This window comes from Cydia amplana, chromosome Z (assembly GCF_948474715.1).
Source record: "Cydia amplana chromosome Z, ilCydAmpl1.1, whole genome shotgun sequence".
In the NCBI taxonomy this organism is placed as follows: Eukaryota; Metazoa; Arthropoda; class Insecta; order Lepidoptera; family Tortricidae; genus Cydia; species Cydia amplana.
In genome coordinates, this window is record NC_086096.1 from 32204658 (window position 1) to 32232220 (window position 27563).

General features: G+C 39.0%; 1 protein-coding gene across 1 annotated transcript; it reads left to right on the plus strand.

Moving 5' to 3' along the window:
• On the plus strand, window positions 1-26383 carry LOC134660680 (probable maleylacetoacetate isomerase 1; the record flags this gene model as incomplete). Its single annotated transcript, XM_063516459.1, has 4 exons — window positions 1-154; window positions 17188-17306; window positions 25691-25914; window positions 26263-26383. Coding segments are annotated over 4 exons (618 nt in total), but the record flags the coding sequence as incomplete, so codon positions are not given.
• Window positions 26384-27563: the final 1180 nt, after the last annotated feature.

The following is a 27563-nucleotide window of genomic DNA, read 5'->3' on the forward strand; positions in this document are numbered from 1 at the left end:
TGCGCGCAGCGCTGGTGGCGCGTGCGCGCAGCGCTGGTGGCCAAGCGCTTGTCCTTCGAGGAGCGGTCCATCGACATCGTGAAACAGAAGCAACAGCAGACTGAGAGCTACCGCGCCATCTGCCCGTCGCAGAAGGTCCCGGCTCTTGTCATAGGTAAGTCTTTAGGGTTCCGTACCCAAACGGTATCCAACGGAACCTAGGTTCAGCCAGCAGTTTTGAAAAATCGTAGCGCTTTTTTAGATCACAATACGGTTGCCAAAAATTTAATTAGCAATCTTGAGGTATTTTTCTAGTAACTTCAACGACCCGTAACCTGATTTCTGGACTTTCACTCGATAGAAAAAAACACGAACATAATATGTATAGAAAGCACCTTCAAAATGTGTAACAATTTTTTTTTGTTAAAACTTACAAAGAATTAAAATTCAATCTTGATATCCGCGATCCCGACACGCACAGCCATGTCGCTAACGCTTACGCTCAGTGAGAGTGAAAGAAGAACCAGCGTGCGTAGCCAGGGCCGGATTAAGCATGTCGGGGCCCCTAGGCAGTGCAATGCTCGGGGCCCCCTTAGGCCCTTACAGTCAATTCTGCATACATAATGTTCATTTTTCAGTTCAGGGAAGTAAGTTTGTGGTTTTAATTTCAACCTTCAGGTGTCGGTTGAGCCGATCCGAACATGCCGAGCGATGTCTTTTTCGCTCTTATTGCGTGACCATAAAGCTTTTTTCTATCAGTTTTTGCCGATACCTTTTTGCGTCAAGTGTGGGGAGAGCCCTTTTTTTCTCAATAGGTAGGTAGTTAAATATTGTGCGAGGCTGAACAGCGATTGTCCGACCATAATACCATACGCCGAGCCACATGATTAAAATTAACGTAATAATAAAGATATTCCATAGGTTTAAATTACTATTCATTCACCAGTCAAGTTAGCATGTAGATACAGGGTCAACCAGAAAAGCAGCAAAAAAACGCGAGCGTAGCGAGCGCTAATTTTTTTGTTAATAAATGGTGAAAACGTGTTAAAAAGGCGGGGCCGGGCCTAAAAATCCGAAGTTCCCCAGTGAGCCGAGCCTTCATGGGAGGTCAAAGCCGTGCTTCAGGATAAGCTCAGCTAGAGCACAGACGCCAACCAATGTCCATTGTATTAAAAAGCGAGACCGCAGGCCGAGCTTGGCGCAGCGAGGCCAAAGGCTAAGCTGAAGAAGAGGAGATTTGGAAGACAAACCAAAAATGGAGGTAAAAAGTGAGGCTGAAGGTCGAGCTCAGCAATCTCCACATTACTTAACAAGCCCGAAGCGTACTTATAACCAGCGAGGTGAGCTTTCATGCGAGGCAAAAGGCCAAGCTTCTGAAATCAATGTTTATATTTGTTAAAAAGCGACGCCGAAGGTCGACCTGTAAGAAAGCAGCGCTCTGACACGAACCAATCGTCAAATGTTACTCGACAATAATATGTCTTAAGCAAGAGTTACTCGGAGATGAGGTATTAGGCCCTCGGGAGCCTGAAAATCGAGCTCGATATTACAGACTTTAAATCTATAAAATAACATACTTTACATAATCATCTAATGATTGTGTATCTGAGAAACTGATATTGGACATTAAGTAGGTATAAATATTTAGGTACAATAAAAACAATATTTATGAATTTTGGCCATATGAAACAAATATTGTTTCTGGCGCGCGCGGGGCCGCCGGGGCCCCCTAGCGGAGGCGGGGCCCCCTAGCCGAGGCGGGGCCCATAGGCAGTTGCCTACTCTGACTTAGGGTTAATCCGGCCCTGTGCGTAGCCAACGTGAAATCGTTAACGCTCCGTAGCGAACGAAACCTTATTGTCACTGTCGCACTAGAGTGGAAGAGTGAGATGACTACGATACGCTACAACTGATCAGAGTGCAGTACTAATAATTAAATAATTCATTTATCATTTATTTATTTATGCGTAATTCAGTTCATAATTCTAAATACAGTCATATTCCACACATGTCAAAAACACACAATAATAAAAAAAAACTTAAAAACTACATTTAACACAAGACACTTAACATAAAACTAATAGCTAGGTACTAATACTAGGTAACCAATCAAATAACCCACCCCGAGTCATTCCAGGCGCAAAAGTCCCCAACACGCTCGCTGCGTTTCCGCGTTGAAACGCAATAGATAAGGATTCAATCTCTCTAAAGAATATTGCATCTTTAATTTAAGGAAAACCGTAAAAATCTTCATTCAATGGGACATAAAATGTTGGGAAAGATTTTTTTATCCGTGTTTTCGCTTAGGGATATTGAAAATCAAAGTCTGAATACTTTACAATATCGGAACGCAATAATCAAAAACAAAGCATCATCAGTAAATTATCATAATTACTTTATATATAACTATATTAAAATAATTTTATTATTTGTGCTGAAGTTAAACATCTAATTCAGACAGTAATAATATTATTATAATCAAATAAACTAACAACTAGAAACCATTAATTAGGGACTTTATATTCTTGAGAAGTATGAGTTCGTTAAACCGATTACTCGGAACAGTATTTATTATTTATAATTATACTTTGTGTATTATCATGCCGCGATCAGAAAGGGATTAGAAATAACAGATTTCCATACACTTACGTCAAAATCAATATGGATTGACAGCTATCTCAATCCCTTTCTAATCGCGATTCAGTAATATTTGTACAGGGTATATTTTTAATGGCATCTACCACATCCAGTTCTGCTACGTCAAAATGATCTTAGTGACAGTTTATTAAAAAAATGGCGAATTTTTTCAGATACTTTTTTTGAAAACGCGTAGAACACCTACACACATACAAGAGATTAGAGTGGTTTTTTTCAGCCCATAGAAAAACAAATCGAAAGTGAAACATGAGTATTAGGTACTTATCCGTCTCCAGGCCCTCTCTTGAAAATATAAAATAGTAATGCGCTACGTAATTATTAAGTACTAACAGTATACATACATAAGTAGATCTTATTTTTCTATCTCTTAACGTCATATTTTTTATAAATTTTTACGTCCTTAAAATAGAATAGCCGTTTAAGATATTTCTCTTTACAAACGGTTTTATCAACTCTAATCTAAACACACTGCTTTAAGGTTTTCATTAATTGGTGTTTCAAGTTGTGTACCTGAGTCATATTTATTGAATTCTTAATGAAAGCTAGGTACTAAGATCATGTCAAGAATATTTTTCAATATCATGTGCTTACAGTGCCAAAGAAATTGCTTGTTGAGCCTTATATAGCGATATATACCTTCACGAGATAAGAGCCTAACGCCAATATCCGTTCGATTTGCACCAAAGGAAATACGAAAAAAATTACACCTCATGCTAGCTTTGATCCTTATATTCATCGAATAGGGAATAGTACGTGAGAAATATGCAAAGTGACAATGTTCCGTTCTGGCGCTAACTTTTCAATAGGGCTGTTGACAAAGATAAAGTTTCGCTACATACAAGTATCGTGATACTCGTACAAGAGAAAAATAGACGTGTTATCACTTTATGAAATGTCCAAATAAACTTTCAGTGAAGGTAGATCCGTTCTAGAGAAGAGAACGATACGATATGTACTAGACACCAATTAGCTTAGATTTCGACTAGATATCTTTTGCAGCTCAATTCGGGCAACCAATGTCACTTTTACGTTAAATTATCGTTATAAGATCGTTTCAAAAACGTTTTGAGATCTAAAAATACTTAATTGACCTATTATGAGTATGACCGTTTGACAAGCGTACCTCTACTGCGCGTACTATACCATCCTTCCCCGGGAATAAGTTAGTTACCCTCGCCATGGGCCACTCGAGGGAGGTGAATTGTCACTACGCAGTATGACTAAACTATCAATAGCTACATTTGGCGTAACCGATTGCCATTTTGGTCTGTTTTGCAATTGATTTAAGTAATGCTTACTCCAATACTTCCAGAAGGTTTGCTTCATATTGGTTATAGTAGACCAGAACCTAAGCAAATTAGTGGGTTTATTACTTACATCTTGTTCTGGGTAAGTGTTTAGAGGAGCACCAGTAAGGAAATGTCCTGGAGAGAGATATGAAAAGTCGTCCGGATCATTACTTACCGCTGTAATGGGCCGTGCGTTAAATTGTTCATAGGTGAGTAGGCTTTTACCTACCACACGTTTTAGGTGATGCTTTGCACTTTTAACTCCGCTTTCCCATATACCGCCAAACACCGGGCTATAGCTAATGAAAGAAAATTAAATGAAGTGCCGCTATGGCAACGAATAACAATATTTTTTTACGGATTTTAAATATAGAACGCAAAGTTATCTTTCAATGTTGCTAACAGGAGACGTTTAAGACATTGTGATAATCGTTCGAGAGTATCTTCAGAATCGCGGAAATGACAAATCTGACAGGCTAGATCTTAAAAATATCGTTGTTGTATCTTGGTGATGTCTAATAGATATCTAGTACAAAATCCGAATCGAGCCCATATGTGTGCGTCCGCCTGTATCTAGAGTAGGTAGCTTGGTAAGAAAGTTTACACGTTATATTGAACTTACAGCAAATGATGGACAACATTAAGAGCTCGACCCACGTTGTATCTAGTAAACAATAAACGTCGAGCTCGGAGTCGAGTTTAAATTGTAAAATAACATAATTAAGAAATTATTGCAATCTCTATGCTTTCCCGATTCCCGACGCCCGACGCTTTACTGTGGATGTTTATAAATAACTCGGTTATAAGTATATTCAGTATTAAGCCAAATTAAGCCAAATAATATTTAATCTCTTTTATAAGGCCAAACAAATTTCAAGCAAAAAAACACTGATCTCGCATGTGGAGGAAGAAGAACCAACTTTATATGCGGGATAAAGTTGGTTCTTCTTCCTTGGTTTTTTATTGTTAAGTACAAAATAAAAGAACAAGGATCCAGGGGTTATGTAGTGGCGCATATATGTAGTGACTTTTTTATGCACTATAAGTGTCGCGCCGATATAGGAATCAAACAAAACGTAGTGTTAGGCCTGAATTACACTTGTAAATTTTACTTACGTAAGTAGGGACTCAGCTATACTAGAGAATGAGAGATGAATATCGTTATCTCATTCTAACAAATAGCTTTGTCCCTACTTACGTAAGTAAAACTTACAAGTGTAATTCAGGCCTTAGGTACAAATTAAAATAAAACCTACAATAGTGGCAACCACTAGTACTCTCTGATTTCATAACAACTTAAACTTTCTTTATTATATAACTAGCGACCCGTCCCGGCTTCGCACGGGTTAACAAATTACCTTCCTAAAACCTTCCCCTTGAATCACTCTATTTATTTAAAAAAATCGCATCAAAATCCGTTGCGTAGTTTTAAAGATCTAAGCATACATACAGACAGACGGACAGGGAAGCGACTTTGTTTTATACTATGTAGTTATTACTACATATGTATACTTAAATATGTAAGCGTAAGTTAACTTAGACGGTTTCTTATCCAACACACCTGTATTAAGGTGCGTCAGAGGCACATCTTCCTTCTAGTCAGTCGGGTCTGAAGATCATCCCCTATTATTAATCCGGGCATTCAACCGGCAAATTCTTTGCCTAAGTATTAAACCGGCCAAGTGCGAGTCGGACTCGCGCACGGAGGGTTCCGCACCATCAACAAAAAATAGAGCAAAACAAGCAAAAAAAAAACAAGCAAAAAAACGGTCACCCATCCAAGTACTGACCCCGCCCGACGTTGCTTAACTTCGGTCAAAAATCACGTTTGTTGTATGGGAGCCCCACTTACCTAAATCTTTATTTTATTCTGTTTTTAGTATTTGTTGTTATAGCGGCAACAGAAATACATCATCTGTGAAAATTTCAACTGTCTAGCTATCACGGTTCGTGAGATACAGCCTGGTGACAGACGGACGGACAGACGGACAGCGGAGTCTTAGTAATAGGGTCCCGTTTTTACCCTTTGGGTACGGAACCCTAACAAGTAGGTACCTACTTACGTAGGCAAACTAATAAGTGGCTGCAATTAACTATAGGCGTTTGCAACTGTTGCAATCATGTTGAACCGATTGAGAATAACGACTTCATCTGAAACATACACTAAGGACACCGATCGTTATTAGGTACCTACTTCGAGTGATATTTCTAATCGTAAGCGTCAGTGTGAAAGAAAAACACTGTAGTGGATATATCTTTAAATGGCATTTACAATTTTATTACCTAGTGTAAACTGACATACAGGATTTAAAAAAAATCGTGGTATGAAAAGTACAGGCGACGTCAAATATTATCTTTACACTTTTGCACCTTACTTACTCCATAGTAATACGGCGAAAAATTTAAACATAACTTTGACGTCAACTGTACAACTTTAAATAAAATGGCCCATAAACCCCGCATATGAAGAATAAAACCGGCCAAGTGCGAGTCGGACTCGCGCACGGAGGGTTCCGCACCATCAACAAAAAATAGAGCAAAACAGGCAAAAAAACGGTCACCCATCCAAGTACTAACCCCGCCCGACGTTGCTTAACTTCGGTCAAAAATCACGTTTGTTGTATGGGAGCCCCACTTAAATCTTTATTTTATTCTGTTTTTAGTATTTGTTGTTATAGCGGCAACAGAAATACATCATCTGTGAAAATTTCAACTGTCTAGCTATCACGGTTTGTGAGATACAGCCTGGTGACAGACGGACGGACGGACGGACGGACGGACAGCGGAGTCTTAGTAATAGGGTCCCGTTTTTACCCTTTGGGTACGGAACCCTAAAAACTACATTCAAGTAGATTTCAGGGAGTTAATTCATAATTATATTTTACTTAAAATCCGACTTGTAGGCGGTAAGGTATTAACAAATATTAACAATAAAATTAAACATATAATATTTTATAAGCTATGTTCAGACTTGTCCTGAACATACATCCCTTCCTACCTAATATTATATTTCTCTTTGTTTCACCAAATCAATAGGACTATTTTATTATTATCTGTGAAGGAACTAAAAATGTTACTTTAGGCTATTTTATGGGACTAAATTCTGTCTGAGCAGCAGTTATCCCTTTATCAGGTTTACTTAAGTAAATTTATTTAGTATTAAAAACGGTAGGTACACTCTTAAATTCGTCTAACAACTTTTGTCAGGCAGATAACACATGTATCGGAGCTTTAATGAGTGAAGACTTTCAATTGGGACAACATTTGTGCTAATGTTATAACAATTAGGTACCTAATAGGTACCTACTTCCGAATTTCTGTGGCGTTGGATTATTGCCTGTTTGCTTCAATAACCCTGAAAATAGGACTCATCTCTAGTCGACGTCTGGGAAATCATTGAAGCGCCAACTTAGAAATATAAGTGAACTTTATAAAATTCAGTACATTATATTTGAGTCCCTATCGTCTCTCGATTACACGCCTCGGCTGCATAATATAAAGCAATAATAGAAGCACGCGAATCATTGCCTTAATCTAATATTGGTGACGCAATGGCGTCATTGTGTCATCGACCACAATAGCTCCTCGTATGACAATACTCTGGGCCTGAGTGTGTCCATCCTAGCGTATCTATTCGCAAACATTCTGCCTCGACTATGAGTTCCACCTTGGTATGTAACCATAACTTGCGGTCAAGTTTTAACTTTGCGTATCCGGAGGTTTGTTCTAAATATTTCGCTCACCGTCGCATATCCACATCCAGCGACAAGACACCGAGCTAAGCCGCTAATAAACAGTTTGACAGGTGAACGTGGCGTCGTTACTTCGATTACGGAAACTTAAAAAATTGTGATTTACTAGGTAATTTTTCCTTTTTTAATATAAGTATATTAATAAACATAACATATTTAAGCAACTCCAAGATTTGCACGATTTTGTGAGATTCTCGCTGTTTGACGCGTTGGTAAATAATGTAAACAGAGGTCACGCAAATTAATTGTGTTGTATCCCTTTCCACTTAAGGTTATGTCTTTTGCACACATCTCGCCTGTGTCTAGATATATTCGGTGAACGTTCTGAATAGCCAGCCTAAATCACATACGAACTCGTAGTTATACTTTCGGTCGTGTTATGCATTAGGCGGTGCGATACCTATATGTATATCCTCGCATCTGCATTACGGTCACAAATAGATTTAAGAATCTAGGTATAAACATATCAGTCGACAATTAATTACAGTTTTCAGAGGAATTTGAGCTTCTTTAAAAACAGCGACTTGTACATGTTCGCTTAATTTTTACTAACATCGTTGTCTGTATGTCTTGTCGTTATAATAAATGGAACCAGCCTTGAATAAACCACTGCCACTAAGCCACTAAACTAAACATCAAATATAAAAATTTATGCAAACACTCGTAAAACATATCTCTAAGCTAGGTACTTGTACTCGTCAAATGTTCAAATACTATACTGTATGTAAGTAAAACGTTCCTGCTCAACAAGTTTATACCAACAAGTTATTTCTAAAACCGATGCAGCACTCAAAATATTGGTCTCGCTAAAAATACCTTTAAAGAAAATTGATACCTGTGTGGATGAAAATGAGAATCCATTGTAACTAGATTGAATCGATTTAGGAGAGATTCAAGTAGGATGATAACACGGCAGCATCTCCAAGTCTTAAGTAGATGCGGAGGGAGATTGTACATGAGTTGTGTCTATAGCCCTATGATAGAGCTAGAGATGAGGTAAAGATCCGCGGCTATAAATGTCCAAAATATAATGTAAATTGTATATTTAACTTAAGAGGCCGGTATCGATTTTAGTCGCAAAAATGTAAAATTGATAGATTTAGTCAATGAAATTGTACACCTTTTGTTACGTAATAGAAATAACAAGTACTGGTATCTATTAGCACGTCTTCTTATCTTGCACTTGTACAGATCATTTTTTTGAAAACAGACTCACTAAATTAGTAATGATTTTTTTTCTGATAGACGTTTAGGTAAACGCGCGCAAAGCACTGATTTAGTCGATCTTATTTGGAAATTTCGTAAAGTTTGGACTGCTAAAAATGGTAATTTTGTATTACCCATATCCTGTACTCCAACTTTCATAGATTACATTTTTGTTATATGATATTGAATAAGAGTAAATGAAAGTTAGACGAAATCAATTTTCACCAGAAATTACTTCAAAACAAGTGATTTTTTTTCGTGAAAATCGACTTAGTTTCAACGTAATTTTGATACTAAAACAATCTACAACATTTCCTGAAACTGTTCTTATACAACATTTTGTATAATTTTCCACTATCATTTTTTGATGAATTTTTAAAAACTGCCCCTTCTCGTCATATATTGCCGGTGACGCACGCTCGAGACCTCATTATTAATAGGCAAGATGAGAAGACGTGCTAATAGAAACCAATACTTGTTATTTAGATATTACGTAACAAAATGTGTACAATTTCAACAACGAAATCTATCAATTTTACATTTTGGCTCTAAAATCGTTAATGGAGCCTTAATATTAATTTGTTACTGATGTCCCATTACTGACGCGACATCTCGCTCGCAGACAACAACTGTATAAATATTAGGGTATTACTTTTATAATATATTTCACAGAAAACGTTTCACAAATGGAAATTACATACAAAATATTTAAGAAAAGTTATCACTTTACAAACATTTTATTACACAAATATATCACTTTGTAGTACCCAAACTCGTCAAGAGATGGCGCCACCTCCGAGATAGAACGCGCTAACGATGTGTCGACGTAGAATCATGACCTCCGAGATGCAAATTACCGATCGATGTCAAACGCTAGGAGCGGAATAGTGCTTGGTTGGCTGCATTCAAGTCATTGAACACCTTCCAACATTAATCCTGCGAACTATTGTAATAACAGTGCGGTGTCTCTGTCGAAACGCCTACTGAGGTTACATTAGCTTCGATACGTATCAGTTTAATTGTAATAACGTTACTATTGCAATAAATAAGCCGACTAAGATAACTACGTTGTTTTCGTCTGCGGAGAGTAACCCTTACTACAGTGGCGTCCAACTCGGGCTTGAACGAACCCAGATACGTGGTTACACGACTCGGAAGGAAAACAACTTATCCAGTGAAAGCTCTCCGAGGGAAAATTGAAGACAAGATGTCTGTCAACCTAACTCAGGAGCAATTCCAGCAATTATTGGCCAGCATAGGAAGTAATCGGAAAGGCAGTATGACGTCATGCAAAGCTACTTATAACGGTAAAAAGGACAGAGAGACAGTTGAAGCTTTTCTTACGGCGGTGCAAGTTTTCAAGAAGCTTGAAAATATAACCGACAGCGACGCACTAGCTGGTCTACCTTTAATCCTGCGAGACGAGGCTGCAGCATGGTGGCAAGGTACCAAGAACATCATCACTACATGGGCTAAATTTGAAGAAGCACTAAGAAACACGTTCGCTCCAAAGAAACCCGTATATGAAATTTATTTGGAAGCTTGCGGGACCAAGCAAGGCCCAGGAGTCTCTACCGACGATTTCGTCACAAAAAAGAGATTGCGTTCTCCGAATCAGAAGCAGCAGCTTAACATAACGTATGGGCTGTTAAACCTTAAAATTAGGGAGAAAGTCCCTATAGAGAAAGTTAAGGACTTTGATGACCTTCTCAAGCAGGCACGCAGCGCTGAAGCTTTACTGAAAGAGAAAGCACTGGGGGAAGGGAAGAAAGAAAGCAGCGATAAAACTGCTGAGGCCTCCAAATCAGACACTTCGGTCTCGACACGTGCGAAGAAAGCATCTCGATGTAATTTCTGCAAGAAGCTAGGCCACGTCATAGAAGAGTGTAGAAAACGCAAAAAGACAATGGAAGCTGGTAATGGACAAGCGGATACTGTTCTGCCAACATCAAGCGATGTGAAGTTTTCCTGTTATGGCTGCGGTGCACCAGGGGTCTATCGCAGTAACTGCAAGATATGCTCTAACAAGCCCAGTGATTCGCTTGAGAAGAAGGGCACTTTAGGATTTTGTGCTATAAATATACAGTTAGAGATGCGGTCTCGTCCAATGGTGTTTCTGGAGGTCAATGGCGTTAAAGGTAAAGCCTACGTAGATACTGGAGCTAAGATTAGCGTTGCATCATTGGAACTATATGGATTACTAAAAGCGCGTGGACAGATTTTCTATGAAGAAATGGCTACAGTGACCTTGGCGGATGGGCTTCCAAGACTGCAAAGAGTACTAGTTTTCGAGGCTGAAGTTGACCTTGGTGGTCGTCGTTTACACGCCCCTTTCATCGTCCTACAACAGTCCCATGACAACCGTACGTTGTTAGGAATCGACCTTATGCAAAAGGCTGGCATGATTTTGAATATCGCACAGTTCACGTGGAGCTACATAGACCAACCGCACCAGGAGTTTGAACTATACCAAGAGAGATTTATCATGTTCACGCAACCAGACGCGACTGCTCCTAAAGCTACAGTTGCTCCTAAAATCGCATTTTCTTCCAAAATCACAGATGCTCCTAAAATCGCAGTTGCTCCTGTTGATATGGAACGAGGAAAGAGACAGTTAAGGCAAGCAATTGCTGCTGACGAAGCAGTGTCTACAAAGGCTGGAGAAGCCGCATTGCCTTCGAAAATTAACTGCTCTGAAGATAAACTTCTTTTCGATGGATATTCACCAAGAATGGAATACATGATGCGAGATGCCATAAAGAATATTGAGGAAGCTGAATACAACTTATCTCCGCACACGGCCACGCTCTTTTATGATGTGGGCCTATGCGCTATAGATGTATCTACCACTATGGATGAAGTACAAGCAGCACAACCCGACGGTTTGCTTCAAGAGTTCAAAGACATATTAGAATCAAATGGCAATCCAGTGAATGATGTGGAACACACAATCGATACGCCTAATCATTTGCCCATATCTGTCCCTCCAGATAGGCTGTCCGAACAAAGGAAGCAAATTTTGAAAGCTGAAATCGAGAAGATGTTAGCGGATAAAGTGAGTGCGGAGAATGCGCTGACACCCTACACGGGCCCAGCCAATGACTTACCTACTCCCGCTCAACCTTTGAGGAAACGAGGACGACCACGCAAGGCAACCCAGCAAGATCGTCCCACACGGGGTCGTGGCCGACCGAAGAAACAGTGAGTTACCCTCGCTGGGGCATCTCGGAAACAAATGGGGGGGAATGTAGTACCCAAACTCGTCAAGAGATGGCGCCACCTCCGAGATAGAACGCGCTAACGATGTGTCGTCGTAGAATCATGACCTCCGAGATGCAAATTACCGATCGATGTCAAACGCTAGGAGCGGAATAGTGCTTGGTTGGCTGCATTCAAGTCATTGAACACCTTCCAACATTAATCCTGCGAACTATTGTAATAACAGTGCGGTGTCTCTGTCGAAACGCCTACTGAGGTTACATTAGCTTCGATACGTATCAGTTTAATTGTAATAACGTTACTATTGCAATAAATAAGCCGACTGAGATAACTACGTTGTTTTCGTCTGCGGAGAGTAACCCTTACTACAACTTAATAAAAAAATATTTGTCAAATGAAACTTATTACAAAAAAGAGAAAAACTACTTCAAAAAGGATAAAATAAAATATATCCTATTTAAGTATATGCGTAACCAACACGTACCTATCATTATACCTACGCACCAAGGTACGCCTCAAAATTTGGCTTGGCATCGACTTCATACATACTAGTTGGCAACGCATGTACATACTTATTTAAATAGGATATCATTGATTTAATTTAATCCTTTGTGAAGTCGGTTTTTTTTATTTTGTAACAAGTTTTTATTTTTTCATTTATTAGTTTTAAGGTTTTATATTGGTATGAGTTTATGAGTGACCAAGAGGCATGAATGAATCGTAACTTTCCTAAATATTTTTCTGAATGAGGCGTGTCTAAATTTTATTCATCGCCAATTATTCCTAAAGCTGTAGGTAGTTACAAATGTGCAAAATGCGAAAAATATTCCGAAAAGTTGGAAAAAATCTCGGAATTTGTGAAAAATTTTACAGGAAATAAAGTATATAAATGATAATTTCGTTTCCTATAAAATGAAAATGACGAATGATGATAGTGAGTGAAATGATATGAGAAGATTCCGAAAATTTTCCAAGTGGAAATATCGCAATTTTAGAAACTTTCCGACGCATATCAGTTATATATGTGGAAGTTAGTCACATTTAAAGGTTTTGATACAGAAGCGTCACATTATATCACTTTCTCGGGTGAAATTGGGCCCCTGTATAAATTGAGCGGTCAATAACATCTCAATTTATCAACCAATGGAAGCCGTTGCTGTAGTGTAACTGTACATATAGAAAAACTACGTCTGAATTGGTATTTGGGTCATTGTATCGTTTTAATAGACGCAATGGTTTCTATTTGATCATGAGTAAGTGTCTTTCTTTTAAATTTTGCTACAGCTACAAGGCACTTAAATTCAAGTGAGATTTATTGTTGTTTTATTCTCTTACATCAAAATACAAAACTGCTATTTGCGTCGCCGCGCCGTCCTGACTGCATATTTGTCTACGTTCTTGATAAGCGACCCTTATTTTACTTTCTATATATCTCGCTCGCACGAATATGCGAGTACGACCGAGATGCATAGAAAGTAAGTGACGTTCTCGATAGCGTTTATGTTAGTGCCAAACTGGTGATAGCCACACATTTGCTTATCCAATCGGAAACAAAGCGTATTATATCCACTTTCCTGACCATGAATATAATACGCTTCTCAGATTCACTCTCTCGTACCAACGTCATGAAATTCGTAATAGAATAATTATCAATCCACCTGGAACTACGTTTTAAATGGAATGTCAATTGCAAACAATTTTGACAAATCACGCACGTTTGATATCGATCGATTATGGCAAGCGTTGCCTGTTCACAATGCTTGATCCGATATCTCATGGGGATGGAAGTAAAATATAAGACATATATGTGTTTTTTGTATTTATTTATTCATTTAATAAAGAATTACTACTAAAAAACGATAAATAACGCCAAAAAGGCGGACTTGACGCCATATGGCACTCTCCTGCTGCTGTTTTTCTCAAAGGCGCCTTCTGACACCCGACATCGGAAAAGCGCTTCCGATATTTTCAGACATGTCAGAGCCCCCCGTCAGCTGTAGGACCGATAATATTTGTTTGTGTGCGTATGTGTAGGCACAATGTTTGTTGTAGTGTGCGTGACCGCTAAAGAGCGCGCCCCGCAGATGTAGGATCCTATGTACCTACATCCGATATCGTATCGGACAACTATACTTGGTTAACCAGATCTTGACAGTAGAAAAGGCGGCAAATTTGAAAAATGTAGGCGCGAAGGGATATCGTCCCATAGAAAATTTGAATTTCTCGCCATTTTTTACTGACAAGATTTGGTTGACCCTATATGTATTTTACACGATTGTATAACTTCTGAATATAAAACTTTTTTTTCCATTAGTTTTACCTCTGGAACTCGGATCCTCTTTAAGACGATCAAAAACCTGTGAAACTCTCTAAGTTGATATCTTCTAAAAGACGAAAACTATTTGGCGTTTCCCTTGAGATTTGTGTTTTATTATATTATAGGTATAGGTTGGCCCAGGATTGTCTCATTTCCAACATAGACAGAGAATCATACTGTCTTTGTTTTAGGCTAGCACTAGCACCCAAAAGAAAGGGATAAGTATAATCTTCCTGGTTCTTCCTAACTGGCAAGTTGTTGAAAATTACATAATAATTTCGTTATATTTACTTAACTTCTGTTAATTTCCGTTTAAACCCAGAAATCAGTCCGTAAGTAAATAGGTACACAAGGGCAGAGGGCCTACCTCGAACCACGTTCGACGTGTTGCCTCCCTGACCCACTTACGTACGAATTTACAAGTGCGACAAAGAGAGAGAGGTCGTGGTGGCCTCTGGTCTGTCCGGAAAGACGTAAATAGTTGGCAGGATAGTTGCGTGTCTATGGCGATGGGCACTCAGAACGGTGATCAAAGGAAGGGGCGCGGCTAGTGCACTCATGAAGTATATGTGACCTTGTCGGGGGTATAACTTATAAGAAACCAGCGACCCGGCCAGGCTTCGCACGGGTTAACAAATTATACATAAACCTTCTTCTTGAATCACTATCTATTTAAAAAAAACGCATCAAAATCCGTTGCGTAGTTTTAAATAGGGACAGACAGCGGGAAGCGACTTTGTTTTATACTATGTAGTGATAGGCACCTACCTATAAAGGCCATCATCTGTCAATGTATTCAGTACATAGTAACATTATACTAGTACATGATTCATTGCCGAGATAAACAAGGTGAATTATTGAAATAGGGCAGCTAATAGGGGTAATCAGAACAGAATAGCAAAAACTAGAAAAAAATATTTTTAAGAATCACATGATGCAGTTTTGAGATTAATTCAAACATGTATGCAAATTCAAAAACGTGGGTACCTTACGTTTATTTTAATTTTATATTTTTCTCATGTTTAATATGAACTTGCAGTTTTGTTTACTGTACCTACTAGCGAACATGGACGCAAAATTTGAACCCATTCACACACATAAAAGTACCTATATTTTTTTTAAGTATTAGACAATTTTACAATTCATTCGTGACATAACCACCAATCAGAAAATTCAAAAGTATACTTTCTCAGGTCGAATCGGCCCCTGATATAACTAACGCAACTATCGAAAGTGATTGATCAACCCAGCTGCTATCGCAGTCGGCAGACGGGTCAATTGGGCACGCTTTTTATTCCTAGACACAGCATGATTAAAATTAAGTGATTGCGATTGCCTGCAGTACAGTCAGCAGCAACAGTTGCTAAGCGGCCGAGGTGTTCAAAATGATCATGACGCGACTTTATTGAATAAGAGCGCGTCAAGGTAATCTTGAACACCTCGCCCGCTTAGCAACTTCTGCTGCTGACTGTACATTGGCTATTGTGGGGCCTATACTCTGTTAAAAGAATTAGAGACGATGTCATTTTTACAATATTCCTACTTATAACCAGTGTTGGCCGAAACGTTAAAATGCAATTGAAAATGTTGGCCATTAACCATTATAAATTGAACCGTAAACTGTAATCGTCCGTTACGGTTTAAGCTTCAATTTATAATGGTTAATGGCCAACATTTTCAATTGCATTAACGCACAGGCGCCTATTTTGTACTATACTTGGTCAACCAGATCTTGACAGTAGAAAAAGGCGGCAAATTTGAAAACTGTAGCCGCGAAGGGATATCGTCCCATAGAAAATTTGAATTTCGCGCCTTTTTTTACTGACAAGATTTGGTTGACCAGCTATATGTACTATGCTGACTACGAAAGCAGCTTTCTAGGAGTGATGACTACGATGTGAAATCCTCCTATACGTTTACATAGTACAAGCGACAGGCAGCACATTAAACATATTTCTTTATATAGGTATACCTCTTTATAAGTGGCAAACGCGACATGCCACTCGTAAAAAAACATAAGTTAACAGAAACGTACATTTCATAAAACGTGTAGAGATCATTTGAGTCGCGTACTAAAAGGTTCAATAAAGTTACTCGTTGCATTTACGATTACACACCTGCTGACACGCCAGAGAGCAATAACGCGCGGACACAGACATACTCGTATACAGGATGTTGCCTGTAACACGAGCAAATAATTAAAACATATATTATACTCCTCAAACTATAAAAGTTTTGTTAAACAACTTTTAAAAATTATGAATCCTTTAGACTTCCTCTTTTTCATACCAAATAAATATTGCCTTCAATATACGCTGACATCAGTGTATTTGACGTTGCTTATCACGCTTTAATCATAACAAAATTTGCAATACATTGCGTCTTAGAATAAACTTTAAAGTGAGTGTTTTGATAAAAATCAAAATATAAGTTATTTTTTAAAAGTTCTGTACAAATGTTGGTCAGTATAAGGAGTATAGCTACTGTTATTTTATTGCTCGTGTCACAGGAAACATCCTGTATATTCAAGTGGATCACCCAAATGCGCCGTATTCGCAATTTATGCAGTGGCAGGTTTTTTTTACTATGTTTTTTGGCACGATGTTACTCATGTTTGACAAAAAAAAATTGTTAAATTTCAAGAAACTTAACTTCTAAGACAACCTAATGTGCCTACTGTGTACCGACAACGCAACCTCGTTAATTTTAGATCAATTTCTTCAAATACTTATCGATAGTGTGTCTTGAATTTTGGAATAACTTTCAGATGGTGTGACGCTAATAGAGTCCATGGCCATGCTGCAGTACTTGGAAGACACCCGCCCGCAGCCGAGCCTGGCGCCCGCCACTCCGCTGCTCAGGGCCCGAATGAGAGAGATTGTTGAGGTAAACCCCATGAGGTGCCTGAACTCGGTAGAGGTGGGCCAATGGAAGTGGTTACTTTACTTTTTGGAAAGCTTTGCTACCACACATTACATAAATTAACCAAGTTAAAAATAAAAGAAAAGGAAGGAAATCTTTAAAATATATTATTTGCACTTCTATATCGACTTGAGTAGGTATTCTTTTAATTTTACGAGTACCGTGGCATAGGGTTACTTTGACAATTTTGTGTTTCATTTGGGAGCAAAGTTTGGTTAACCCTTGTGCCTTGAACCCGTGTAATTTTGGAACCTTTCACTTGCTCGGGTATCAATATTAGCACAAGGAGCATTCATTGAATTTACATTCAGAAAAGATACATTTGATGGAGTGGAGTTACTGATGAAGATCAGCCGGCCTGGCCAAGGTGACAATCAATATCGCTTGGACAACGAAAATCACACGCTTTGTGTCTCTCTGTCACTCTTCCATATTAGTGCGACAGTGGCAGTTGCGTTTCGATAGCCAACGTGATAATCGCTTTTATCACGTTGGCTACGCGGCCACGGAACATCTTAACCACACGTATTTAACGTTTGGCGAATTTTCTTCTCTTTTTTAAAGTTTGTTTACTTAGCAAGTTATATTTTATTATAGAGGTGAAGATGTGATGATGGGTTCCAGGAGGGATTGAGGTTCCTAAATCTAATAAGCATACTTATAGCGATTATTTATTTTCACCAAGCATTTGCAGAACAGGGGACCGATTTTTGAAATTCGACCGCTCGATTTCGTGTATTTCGGTCAGTAATATCTCCACTACTAGGCCTACTAATAGAATTGAAAACTAGTGGTCAATACCAATAGATTCCTAATTTCTATTACTCGTATTTCAAAAGTCTGCATTTCGCCGTTTTCCACAGATTTTCGAGTGACGAAATCGAGCGATCGAAATTCAAAAATCGGCCCCCTGTGCTATTTGGTGAAATGGAACTGCTGATAAGACCAGCATGACTCTCTTCCACGAATGTGTTTTACGTCTTGATGCTAATCGTAATTATTTTGAGATGCACTACTAAATTTAAACTGTTTTATGAAACCATTCTGTTATTATAAGTTAAAATAACCGACTGGTTTTGATGATAATACGCTTTTCTAATTATGTATATTCTTAGTTGTATAAATTTCTGTTCAACCAAGATTAATGGATTTCTTAAAAATGCAGTAATGAACTAATACCATAAAAATAACAACCTGCCTATTATTAAGTCCCACATATAACCCTATTAAAACATAATAGTTCAATAACCCGATAAAGTAGTAACTAATTAGCCAATTATTATAAGACTTTCTTTTATTTTTCAACGATCATATTATTATCTTGTTGAAGCCCTAATTGGCTGTAGAAAAATCGATTCAGTCGGATTAAGAAAGCATAATAAAATACCTACCTTTATTGAGTTTCCATCTTACTCAGTGTACTTTTGTATTTATGTAAGTATCAGCTTTTCCGTTGTATTGGTTGCAGATAGGTACAACAGTAAATAACAATGCAACATGTTTATATTTAGGCCTTGTTATTTCTATATATATCTTAGATTGTATTATGACGCTTATTATAAAAAAGGGCTGCTATTTAACTGATCACCAGATTTAGTAAAATTTATTACCAAAAAAATCTAGAGTCGGACCAAAAAAAGTCTGCAGCGGATTTGATAGCCCACGCAGTGCAAGTGTTGTTTATAAGTCATAATTTCATAGAAGTTTGACGTTAAAATAATACTTGCACTGCGTGAGCTATCAAATCCGCTGCAGACTTTTCTTGGTCTTACTCTATTTTACCACCCTAAAATAATAAATGATCACCAAAATTATAACTCCATTTTAATGTGAAATGATTACCAATTTTATTACGTTTTACTATCCTATTAAAGGAAATGACACCAAACTAATCATTATTAACCCAAAAATTGTAAATGATTACCAAATTTCAAACCCCATTTTAATATGAAATGATAACCAAAAATTTACATCTTGCTAGAGTCAGACCAAGAAAAGTCTGCAGCGGATTTGATAGCTCACGCAGTGCAAGTATTATTTTAAACGTCAAACTTCTATGAAATTATGACTTATAAACAACACTTGCACTGCGTGGGCTATCAAATCCGCTGCAGACTTTTTTTGGTCCGACTCTATCCTATTAAATAAAATGACACCAAAATAATCATTGTAAACCCAAAGATAGTAAATGACCACCAAAATTAGAACTCCATTTTAATGTAAAATTATAATCAAATTTTTAAATCTTGCTATCTTATTAAATAAAATGACTCCAAAATAATCATTGTAAACCCAAAAATAGTAAATGACCACCAAAATTGTGACCACATTTTAATTAAAAAGGGGCAAATATTTAATGTATCGTTATCCTATTAAAGTATTCCTTTTCTGTAAGGGTCGCAATTCAAACCTAACTCAACTCACTTTTCTAGTAGCATTTCTTTTCTGTATGGGTCGCAGTTCAAACCTAACCTAACCCACTTTTCTAGTAGCATTTCTTTTCTGCAAGGGTCGCAGTTCAAACCTAACCTAACCCACTTTTCTAGTAGCATTTCTTTTCTGTATGGGTCGCAGTTCAAACCTAACCTAACCCACTTTTCTAGAAGCATTTCTTTTCTGTAATGGTCGCAGTTCAAACCTAACCTAACTCACTTTTCTAGTAGCATTTCTTTTCTGTAAGGGTCGCAATTCAAACCTAACTCAACTCACTTTTCTAGTAGCATTTCTTTTCTGTATGGGTCGCAGTTCAAACCTAACCTAACCCACTTTTCTAGTAGCATTTCTTTTCTGCAAGGGTCGCAGTTCAAACCTAACCTAACCCACTTTTCTAGTAGCATTTCTTTTCTGTATGGGTCGCAGTTCAAACCTAACCTAACCCACTTTTCTAGTAGCATTTCTTTTCTGTAATGGTCGCAGTTCAAACCTAACCTAACTCACTTTTCTAGTAGCATTTCTTTTCTGTATGGGTCGCAGTCCAAACCTAACCTAACCCACTTTTCTAGTATCATTTCGTTTCTGTATGGGTCGCAGTTCAAACCTAACCTAACCCACTTTTCTAGTAGCATTTCTTTTCTGCAAGGGTCGCAGTTCAAACCTTTTTTTTTATGAGGGGAAAAAATGCGATACGCATGCTACCCGGGTCCGGGAACCAACCCGGGTGGTTATGTGGGACTCCTCGTCATGGGCTGATGAGACCCCGAGTCTACCCACTAAAACAACCCCTCCGTCTGCCGCCGTTGTGCTGTAGCGGTGGACTGCAGGAACGCTCGCGCTTGACTTCCACAGCACCACCAGCACCAGTCCGCTACGCAGACACCGCCTTTGGAGGCCCCTGTTGGCCTTGTGCTCTCTGGGCCGAATCGGGTGCGGCCACCGACTCAGGGACGATGGGTGAGTCGGATGACAGGCGTCCCCATGCCTGTCATCCTAAGGTCCCCTATGGAGGCAGACGGCGGTCTTGTGCGACCCGTCTGCGTCGAGCACGCTTGCGGCGCCGTTGGTCGGCCATGGGGTCGACCTCTCTGGCCCGTTGCGCTGTTTCCTTCTGTGCCATAGTGAGCTCACAGAAGTTTGCCACCGCCTGCCAGGATCGGTCGCTGTCGACCATGGACTTGACCACAGCCGGCAGCGACAGGTCCGGCCCCACTATGGCTATCAGTTCTTCGCGCTCCGGCCCCCACGCAGGGCACACCTCCAGAGTGTGTTCTGCCGTGCCCACATCTGCGCCGCACTCGTGGCACTCCTCGGTAGGCTCTCTTCCGGCGATTTTGTGCAGATACCTCCCGAAGCAGCCATGCCCCGAGAGAATCTGCACGAGCCGGAAAGTGAGTGCACCGTGCGGGCGCTCCAGCCACTCGGACATCACTGGCCGAATCGCTGTTATCGTCCGCACGCCCGCGCTTGGTGTCTCTAGCCGGTCCACCCAGTGTTCGATTGCCTCGCGAGAGAGCTCCTCTCGTTTGGCCTCTGTCTCGCGCGGTGCCGGCCAGAAATCCCGGGCCCGCGCCTCCTCGCGCCAGAAGAAAACTGACGCCAGGGCTCTCGCGTCCAAATCCCACGGCAGGGATCCGGCCAGCACGCATGCGGCCTCGCCCGATATCGTTCCATAGCCCCGTATCGACCTCGTGGCCATCACCCGTTGCGCTTGGCGCAGCTTGGTGATATTTTGCCTTCTGAGGCCGCCGGCCCACACTGGGGCTCCGTACAGGGCCATGGAGCGAACAACGCCCGAGTAAAGCCGCCGGCACGAACTCTTCGGCCCTCCGAGGTTCGGAAGCAAGCGCGCGAGCGCACCGGCCGCCCCCAGCAGCTTTGGTGTCAGCCGCTCGAAGTGAGCCTCGAAGTTCCAACGGCTGTCCAGCGTGATGCCCAGATAGCGCATCGTCGAGTTGATCGCAATCTGGACACCTCCCATAACGATATGAGCCCCGGCTCCGGGCGCCCTCCTGGGCATCGCAGTTCAAACCTAACCTAACCCACTTTTCTAATAGCATTTCTTTTCTGCAAGGGTCGCAGTTCAAACCTAACCTAACCGACTTTTCTAGTAGCATTTGTATTCTGTATGGGTCGCAGTTCAAACCTAACCTAACCCACTTCTCTAGTAGCATTTCTTTTCTGCAAGGGTCGCAGTTCAAACCTAACCTAACCCACTTTTCTAGTAGCATTTCTTTTCTGTATGGGTCGCAGTTCAAACCTAACCTAACCTAATTTTCTAGTAACATTTCTTTTCTGTAATGGTCGCAGTTCAATCCTAACCTAACCGACTTTTCTAGTAGAATTTCTTTTCTGTATGGGTCGCAGTCCAAACTTAACCCACTTTTCTAGTATCATTTCGTTTCTGTATGGGTCGCAGTTCAAACCTAACCTAACCCACTTTTCTAGTAGCATTTCTTTTCTGTAAGGGTCGCAGTTCAAACCTAACCTAACCCACTTTTCTAATAGCATTTCTTTTCTGCAAGGGTCGCAGTTCAAATCTAACCTAACCCACTTTTCTAGTAGCATTTCTTTTCTGTAAGGGTCGCAGTTCAAACCTAACCTAACCCACTTTTCTAATAGCATTTTTTTTCTGCAAAGGTCGCAGTTCAAACCTAACCTAACCCACTTTTCTAGTAGCATTTCTATTCTGTATGGGTCGCAGTTCAAACCTAACCTAACCCACTTCTCTAGTAGCATTTCTTTTCTGCAAGGGTCGCAGTTCAAACCTAACCTAACCCAATTTTCTAGTAGCATTTCTTTTCTGTAATGGTCGCAGTTCAAACCTAACCTAACTCACTGTTCTAGTAGCATTTCTTTTCTGTAAGGGTCGCAGCTCAAACCTAACCTAACCCACTTTTCTTGTAGCATTTCGTTTCCGTAAGGGTCGCAGTTCAAACTTAACCTAACCTACTTTTTTAGTAGCATATCTTTTCTGTATGGGTCGCAGTTCAAACCTAGCCTAACCCACTTTTCTAGTTAGCATTTCTTTTCTGTAAGGGTCGCAGTTCAAACCTAGTAATTTTGGCATCATTTTACTTTATTTGGTAATATGTATACATTTTTTGGTAATCATAGTGGTTTATTTAGGTGAAAATATTGCATTCATTTGGTCTTCGAGATTTGGTGATCATTAATGATTTTTGGTAATCATTAAATATATTTGGTATTTGAATACAATTTGAAGTGCAGTCGTAATTAAAACGGTGGTACTTTTGTAATTTTTGGCCTAATTTTTTTGGTGTTCAGTAATTTGTTTTGGTAAGCATGATTTTTTTATTTAGGGTACCAAAGTATTTTTTGGTGGTCATTATATTTGTAGCCATAAAAAAGTTACGTTTTAAAAACATCTTACACCTGCCCGCTTAGTATGGATTATACTAACGTTATGGTGATATTATCACCATCACTATCATGATTGGACTATCATGATTGTCATGATAGTCCAACGATGATAAGTTATATAAATTAGTTATAATGTTGCGAGGATAACGTGACTCGATGATTAATGATAGCGTGATTTGGAAAAATCCATGGTTTGAGTTGGTATTTTAATGATCAGACGACTAAAAATAACAAGTTTCCACCTATCTATACGTATATGGGGCATTGATAGTTAAAATTTATCCATGGTATGACCTTCTGAAAATCAATTCTAAATTTATACGTTTACTTAAGGCATATTTTAATAAATAGTTGACTTAATGACAAATTGTAACTTATCGACGATATACATAGTTGCTTTTCAACGCTCAATACTAAGAGCTTTTAAAATATTATTATTTAGCTCTGAGGGCCTACCAACATGAAAAATCGAAAACGATTGCCTCTCCATCGCTCAATACTAATATTTATTATACCACGGATCGGATAGTCGCATCTTAGATATTTTATAAATAACCCCGGCAAAAGTTAGGCAAATATGGAGGTATATATGTACATACATATACTTATTTATCATATACGTATGTCGTCGCCTAGTAGTACAAGCTTTGCTTAGTTTGGGGCTAGGTCGATTTGTGTAAGATTGTCCCCAAATAGTTATTTATTTAATATAAAAATATTAAACACATTTAGCGAGATCCGTGGCTCCTGCGACCTTGCTAGTTAAGTCGAACCATATATCAACCGATATATCAAATGAACTCACCGCTTTCCTCTTCAGTATCGTTATCCAGCCTCCCACAATTTCCATTAAAAGCAGGCCTCTTCATATAAGTATATGTCTGGACTGAGCCACAGATCAGCCATGAATATTTCTTCATTTAGCGAGCTCCATAGCTTTGGCGACGCAAGCCGCGTAGGGTTATAGCCATCGACAAGGGTTCGGACTGGCGTGAGGGCGCGCGGCGGCGCGAATGAATAGTTGGGTGTGTGAATTCTCGAGCTATGAATATGAAATAGTAATAGCTATAGCGTGGTAAATGACATTCATCTTGCAGCCATGTAGGGGGCTAGCCAAGATATTTTTTTTTTATTATTAACCAAAATCGAAACATATGTATGGAAATAGGGAAATAGCCATGTGACTTTTCGTTGCATCTGTCATCCCGATACATTTTGTCTTTTCGTTTAGTGTTTATCGACGCACGATGCTCATCTTGGCTAGACCCCAGCAACTACTTGACCCCAGTCTTCCTGACAATCTTCTAGTGAAATTAAAAACAATTTAACATTCAATGATATCTTCAATATTAGGCCGCTTGCTGCTATGCTATTGAGCTAAAATTGAGCAATACTTATTTATTTAAGATAGGAGACATTATACAATAAAATGATAACATTAAGCTAATCTGATGATGGAGATCGACGGTGGCCATTAGAACTCTATGATAACTAACACAAAACTTCATTGAATTTGTGCTCTCATAGCCTCGATAAGTTATTCAGTTTTGAAAATTGTATCAAAATATTTTTCACCTCAGCAGCTCGAACAAAACTTTGATTCTTAAAAACAGTGAGCAAAATGCGATTTTGTTCACTGAGTGAGACAAAATGACATTCAAGTGACCTTTATAGTCAAATGTCATTTCAACATGCGGGGTCTAATAAAAGTTTGAAATACTTGGGTTCTATTATCTCTGTCCCTTTCACACAGTTAGCAAAAAGAAACAGACAAAAAAAAGTTAAAACGACATTCAACAGTATATTCACGGTTTATAATAGACCCCCGAAAAACTTCAGACCGCATCGTTCCAAACCACGTACGAGTATGAATTTATAATAATTAATAAATAAAAATAAAGTTTAAGATTTGATAAAAACTGATAAAATACTATATTTTAGGTATTTTATTGTACAATTAAAATAACGAACTCAAAAAATACACAGATCATCACGCAAAATTAATTATTTTATTTTTAAGAATTTCTACCATAGTTGACAAATAGTACGTATCCGCAATTCGGACCGTATCTTACGAAGATTTTTTTACAAAAAAAAGTTGTCGATTGAAGTGTCAGTTAATGTGTGTTATTTCTATATTATTTTACTGGAATTTATTATTACGTTTTGTTTTTGTTTCATTGCGGTAATTAAACTGAATTGTTTGTATATCTTAAGAAAACATGAGTGCAGGTATTAAGTGATGAAGAAGGATTACATTTTTCAAGTTGTCTAATAGGTATGTTCTCACTGTGCTGAGGTGAAAAATGTTGTGTACTACACGAGATCAAAGTTATTTACATCTCGTGCGCTTGTGAGTCCCTTACTACGCTCAAGATTCTAGAATCTTTCGCTTGCACGGGACTCAAAATAAGCACTCGAAGAAATATCAAACTTTGATCACTTGTTGTACAAATAACTATTGTCAAAAAGGTTTCCAATTCCGTAGCGCTTTCGAAAAAGTATAGTTCATATCTTTGATAATTTTACAGACAGTAGTTGCTGGCATTCAGCCGCTACAAAACGTCGGGCTCCGAGATTCGTTCGGGAATGAGGCGCAGTATACGAAGTTCGGCCGTCACTGGACCGCGCGCGGTCTCGAGACGCTGGAAGAGCTGTTGGCAAGAACCGCGCGAGACCGCATGTACTGCGTCGGCGACCAGCTCACCTATGCCGACATCTGTCTCGTGCCTCAAGTCTACAACGCCATTGGAAGGTCAGTTTTCAAATGATGATAAACCTGCAAAGCTCAGCGCGGATGTCACAGAAATCGTTATCATTTCATTTTTACCAGTTGTTTCCAGTGAAGGAAAACTACGAGAAAACCGAACTTATTCTTGTTTTCCCTTTGAGCTGATCTGATGGCAGGCGCTTGCGTAAAAACTATTGCCTGACCCAAATCTTTGATTTACTAGCAAGTTGCCAAAACGGACTTCGGAATTGTAAGAAACAACTTAAATTATTTTTACATATATCAAATATTTGACCATAACATACCTTCTCGTATCGTATAACCTAAGGTTTAAACTGCTATAACAGTGTCCGTTATTGATAATGTTTACAGGCACAAGATAAACATCAATACATATCCAACGGTCGCAAAACTTTACGAAGCACTTCTCAAAGACAACGTGTTTGCGGTCACACACCCCGAAAAAGTAAAAGTTAAAGCGTATCGCATTTAAACATGTATAAATAATGTTAAGTCTTGTCTTGTAAGTAATATATTGTAAATCTTGTGTTGTATAATTGTAATCAGGGATGTTGCGGATGCAGATTTTTTGACATCCGCGGATGCGGATGCGGATGCGGATGTCAAGATTAGGTACTTAGAAAACGTCAAATATTACATTTTTAGTATTTTTTTATTTAAAAAAAACAAAACGTTTAGTATTTGAGCAAGGATATAGGTGCGTTATATTTAATAAACAGTAACTTGGTCGACTTTTCTGGATCTAGACGATTTCGTTATAGGTAGGTAATGACGAAATTACCTAGCACTTACGCCGCCGCTAAGACGTTCCTGTACCGAATTGTTCGACATCCGCATCCGCATAAGCCCTGCATCGATTTTATGCGGATGCAGATGCGAATGTTGAAAATAATGCGGAAGTTCCGCGGTTGCGGATGCGGATGCGGATGTTCGCAACATCCCTGATTGTAATTATCACTTTAATCAGCACACAGAGAACCGAATGGGCGCTTTCAAACTTTGCCGTGGAATAGTAACAGCACATCGTCACAGTCAATCAACAGTTCACGTGGACAATCACGGTAAAGTATAAAAGCGCTTAGTTGTAATAAAATTAAATACGTTTTTAACCGACGGATTTTGTTTAACAAATACGCAAATATTTTCCGCCATCTGTATAAACCTCTCCTATTGATATTACTAATAAATAATGTATATAAATTATAGGCACACTCGATAACAATCTTCTCATAAAAACCCCAACCAATATTTATATATTTGTTACAATCCGTGTAATGATCGGTCTTTGCACCGACTTGTACGGAAAAAAGTTATATTTTCATGGCAATTTGACATTAATGATATTATTAATTATTAATGATGACATTTTGCCACGCTTTGTCATGCAGAGTTAGCTTGGTCCGAACCTGGAGCAAATATTTATAAGTATGATATTTAAGACAAACTTTAATGCTCGTCAAATGTATCAACTTAGATGAAACTCATTGTAAAGGATGACTCGCGCTTAGGGTTACCAGACGTCAGGAATTTTCCTGACATGTCAGGAATTTTAGCCGTTTGTCAAGGATGCGGCCGGAATACGAAAATGTCAGAAATTTTAGTGAATTAAAAATATGTACCTAAAAAGGTACATTATTCAAATTTACTTATCA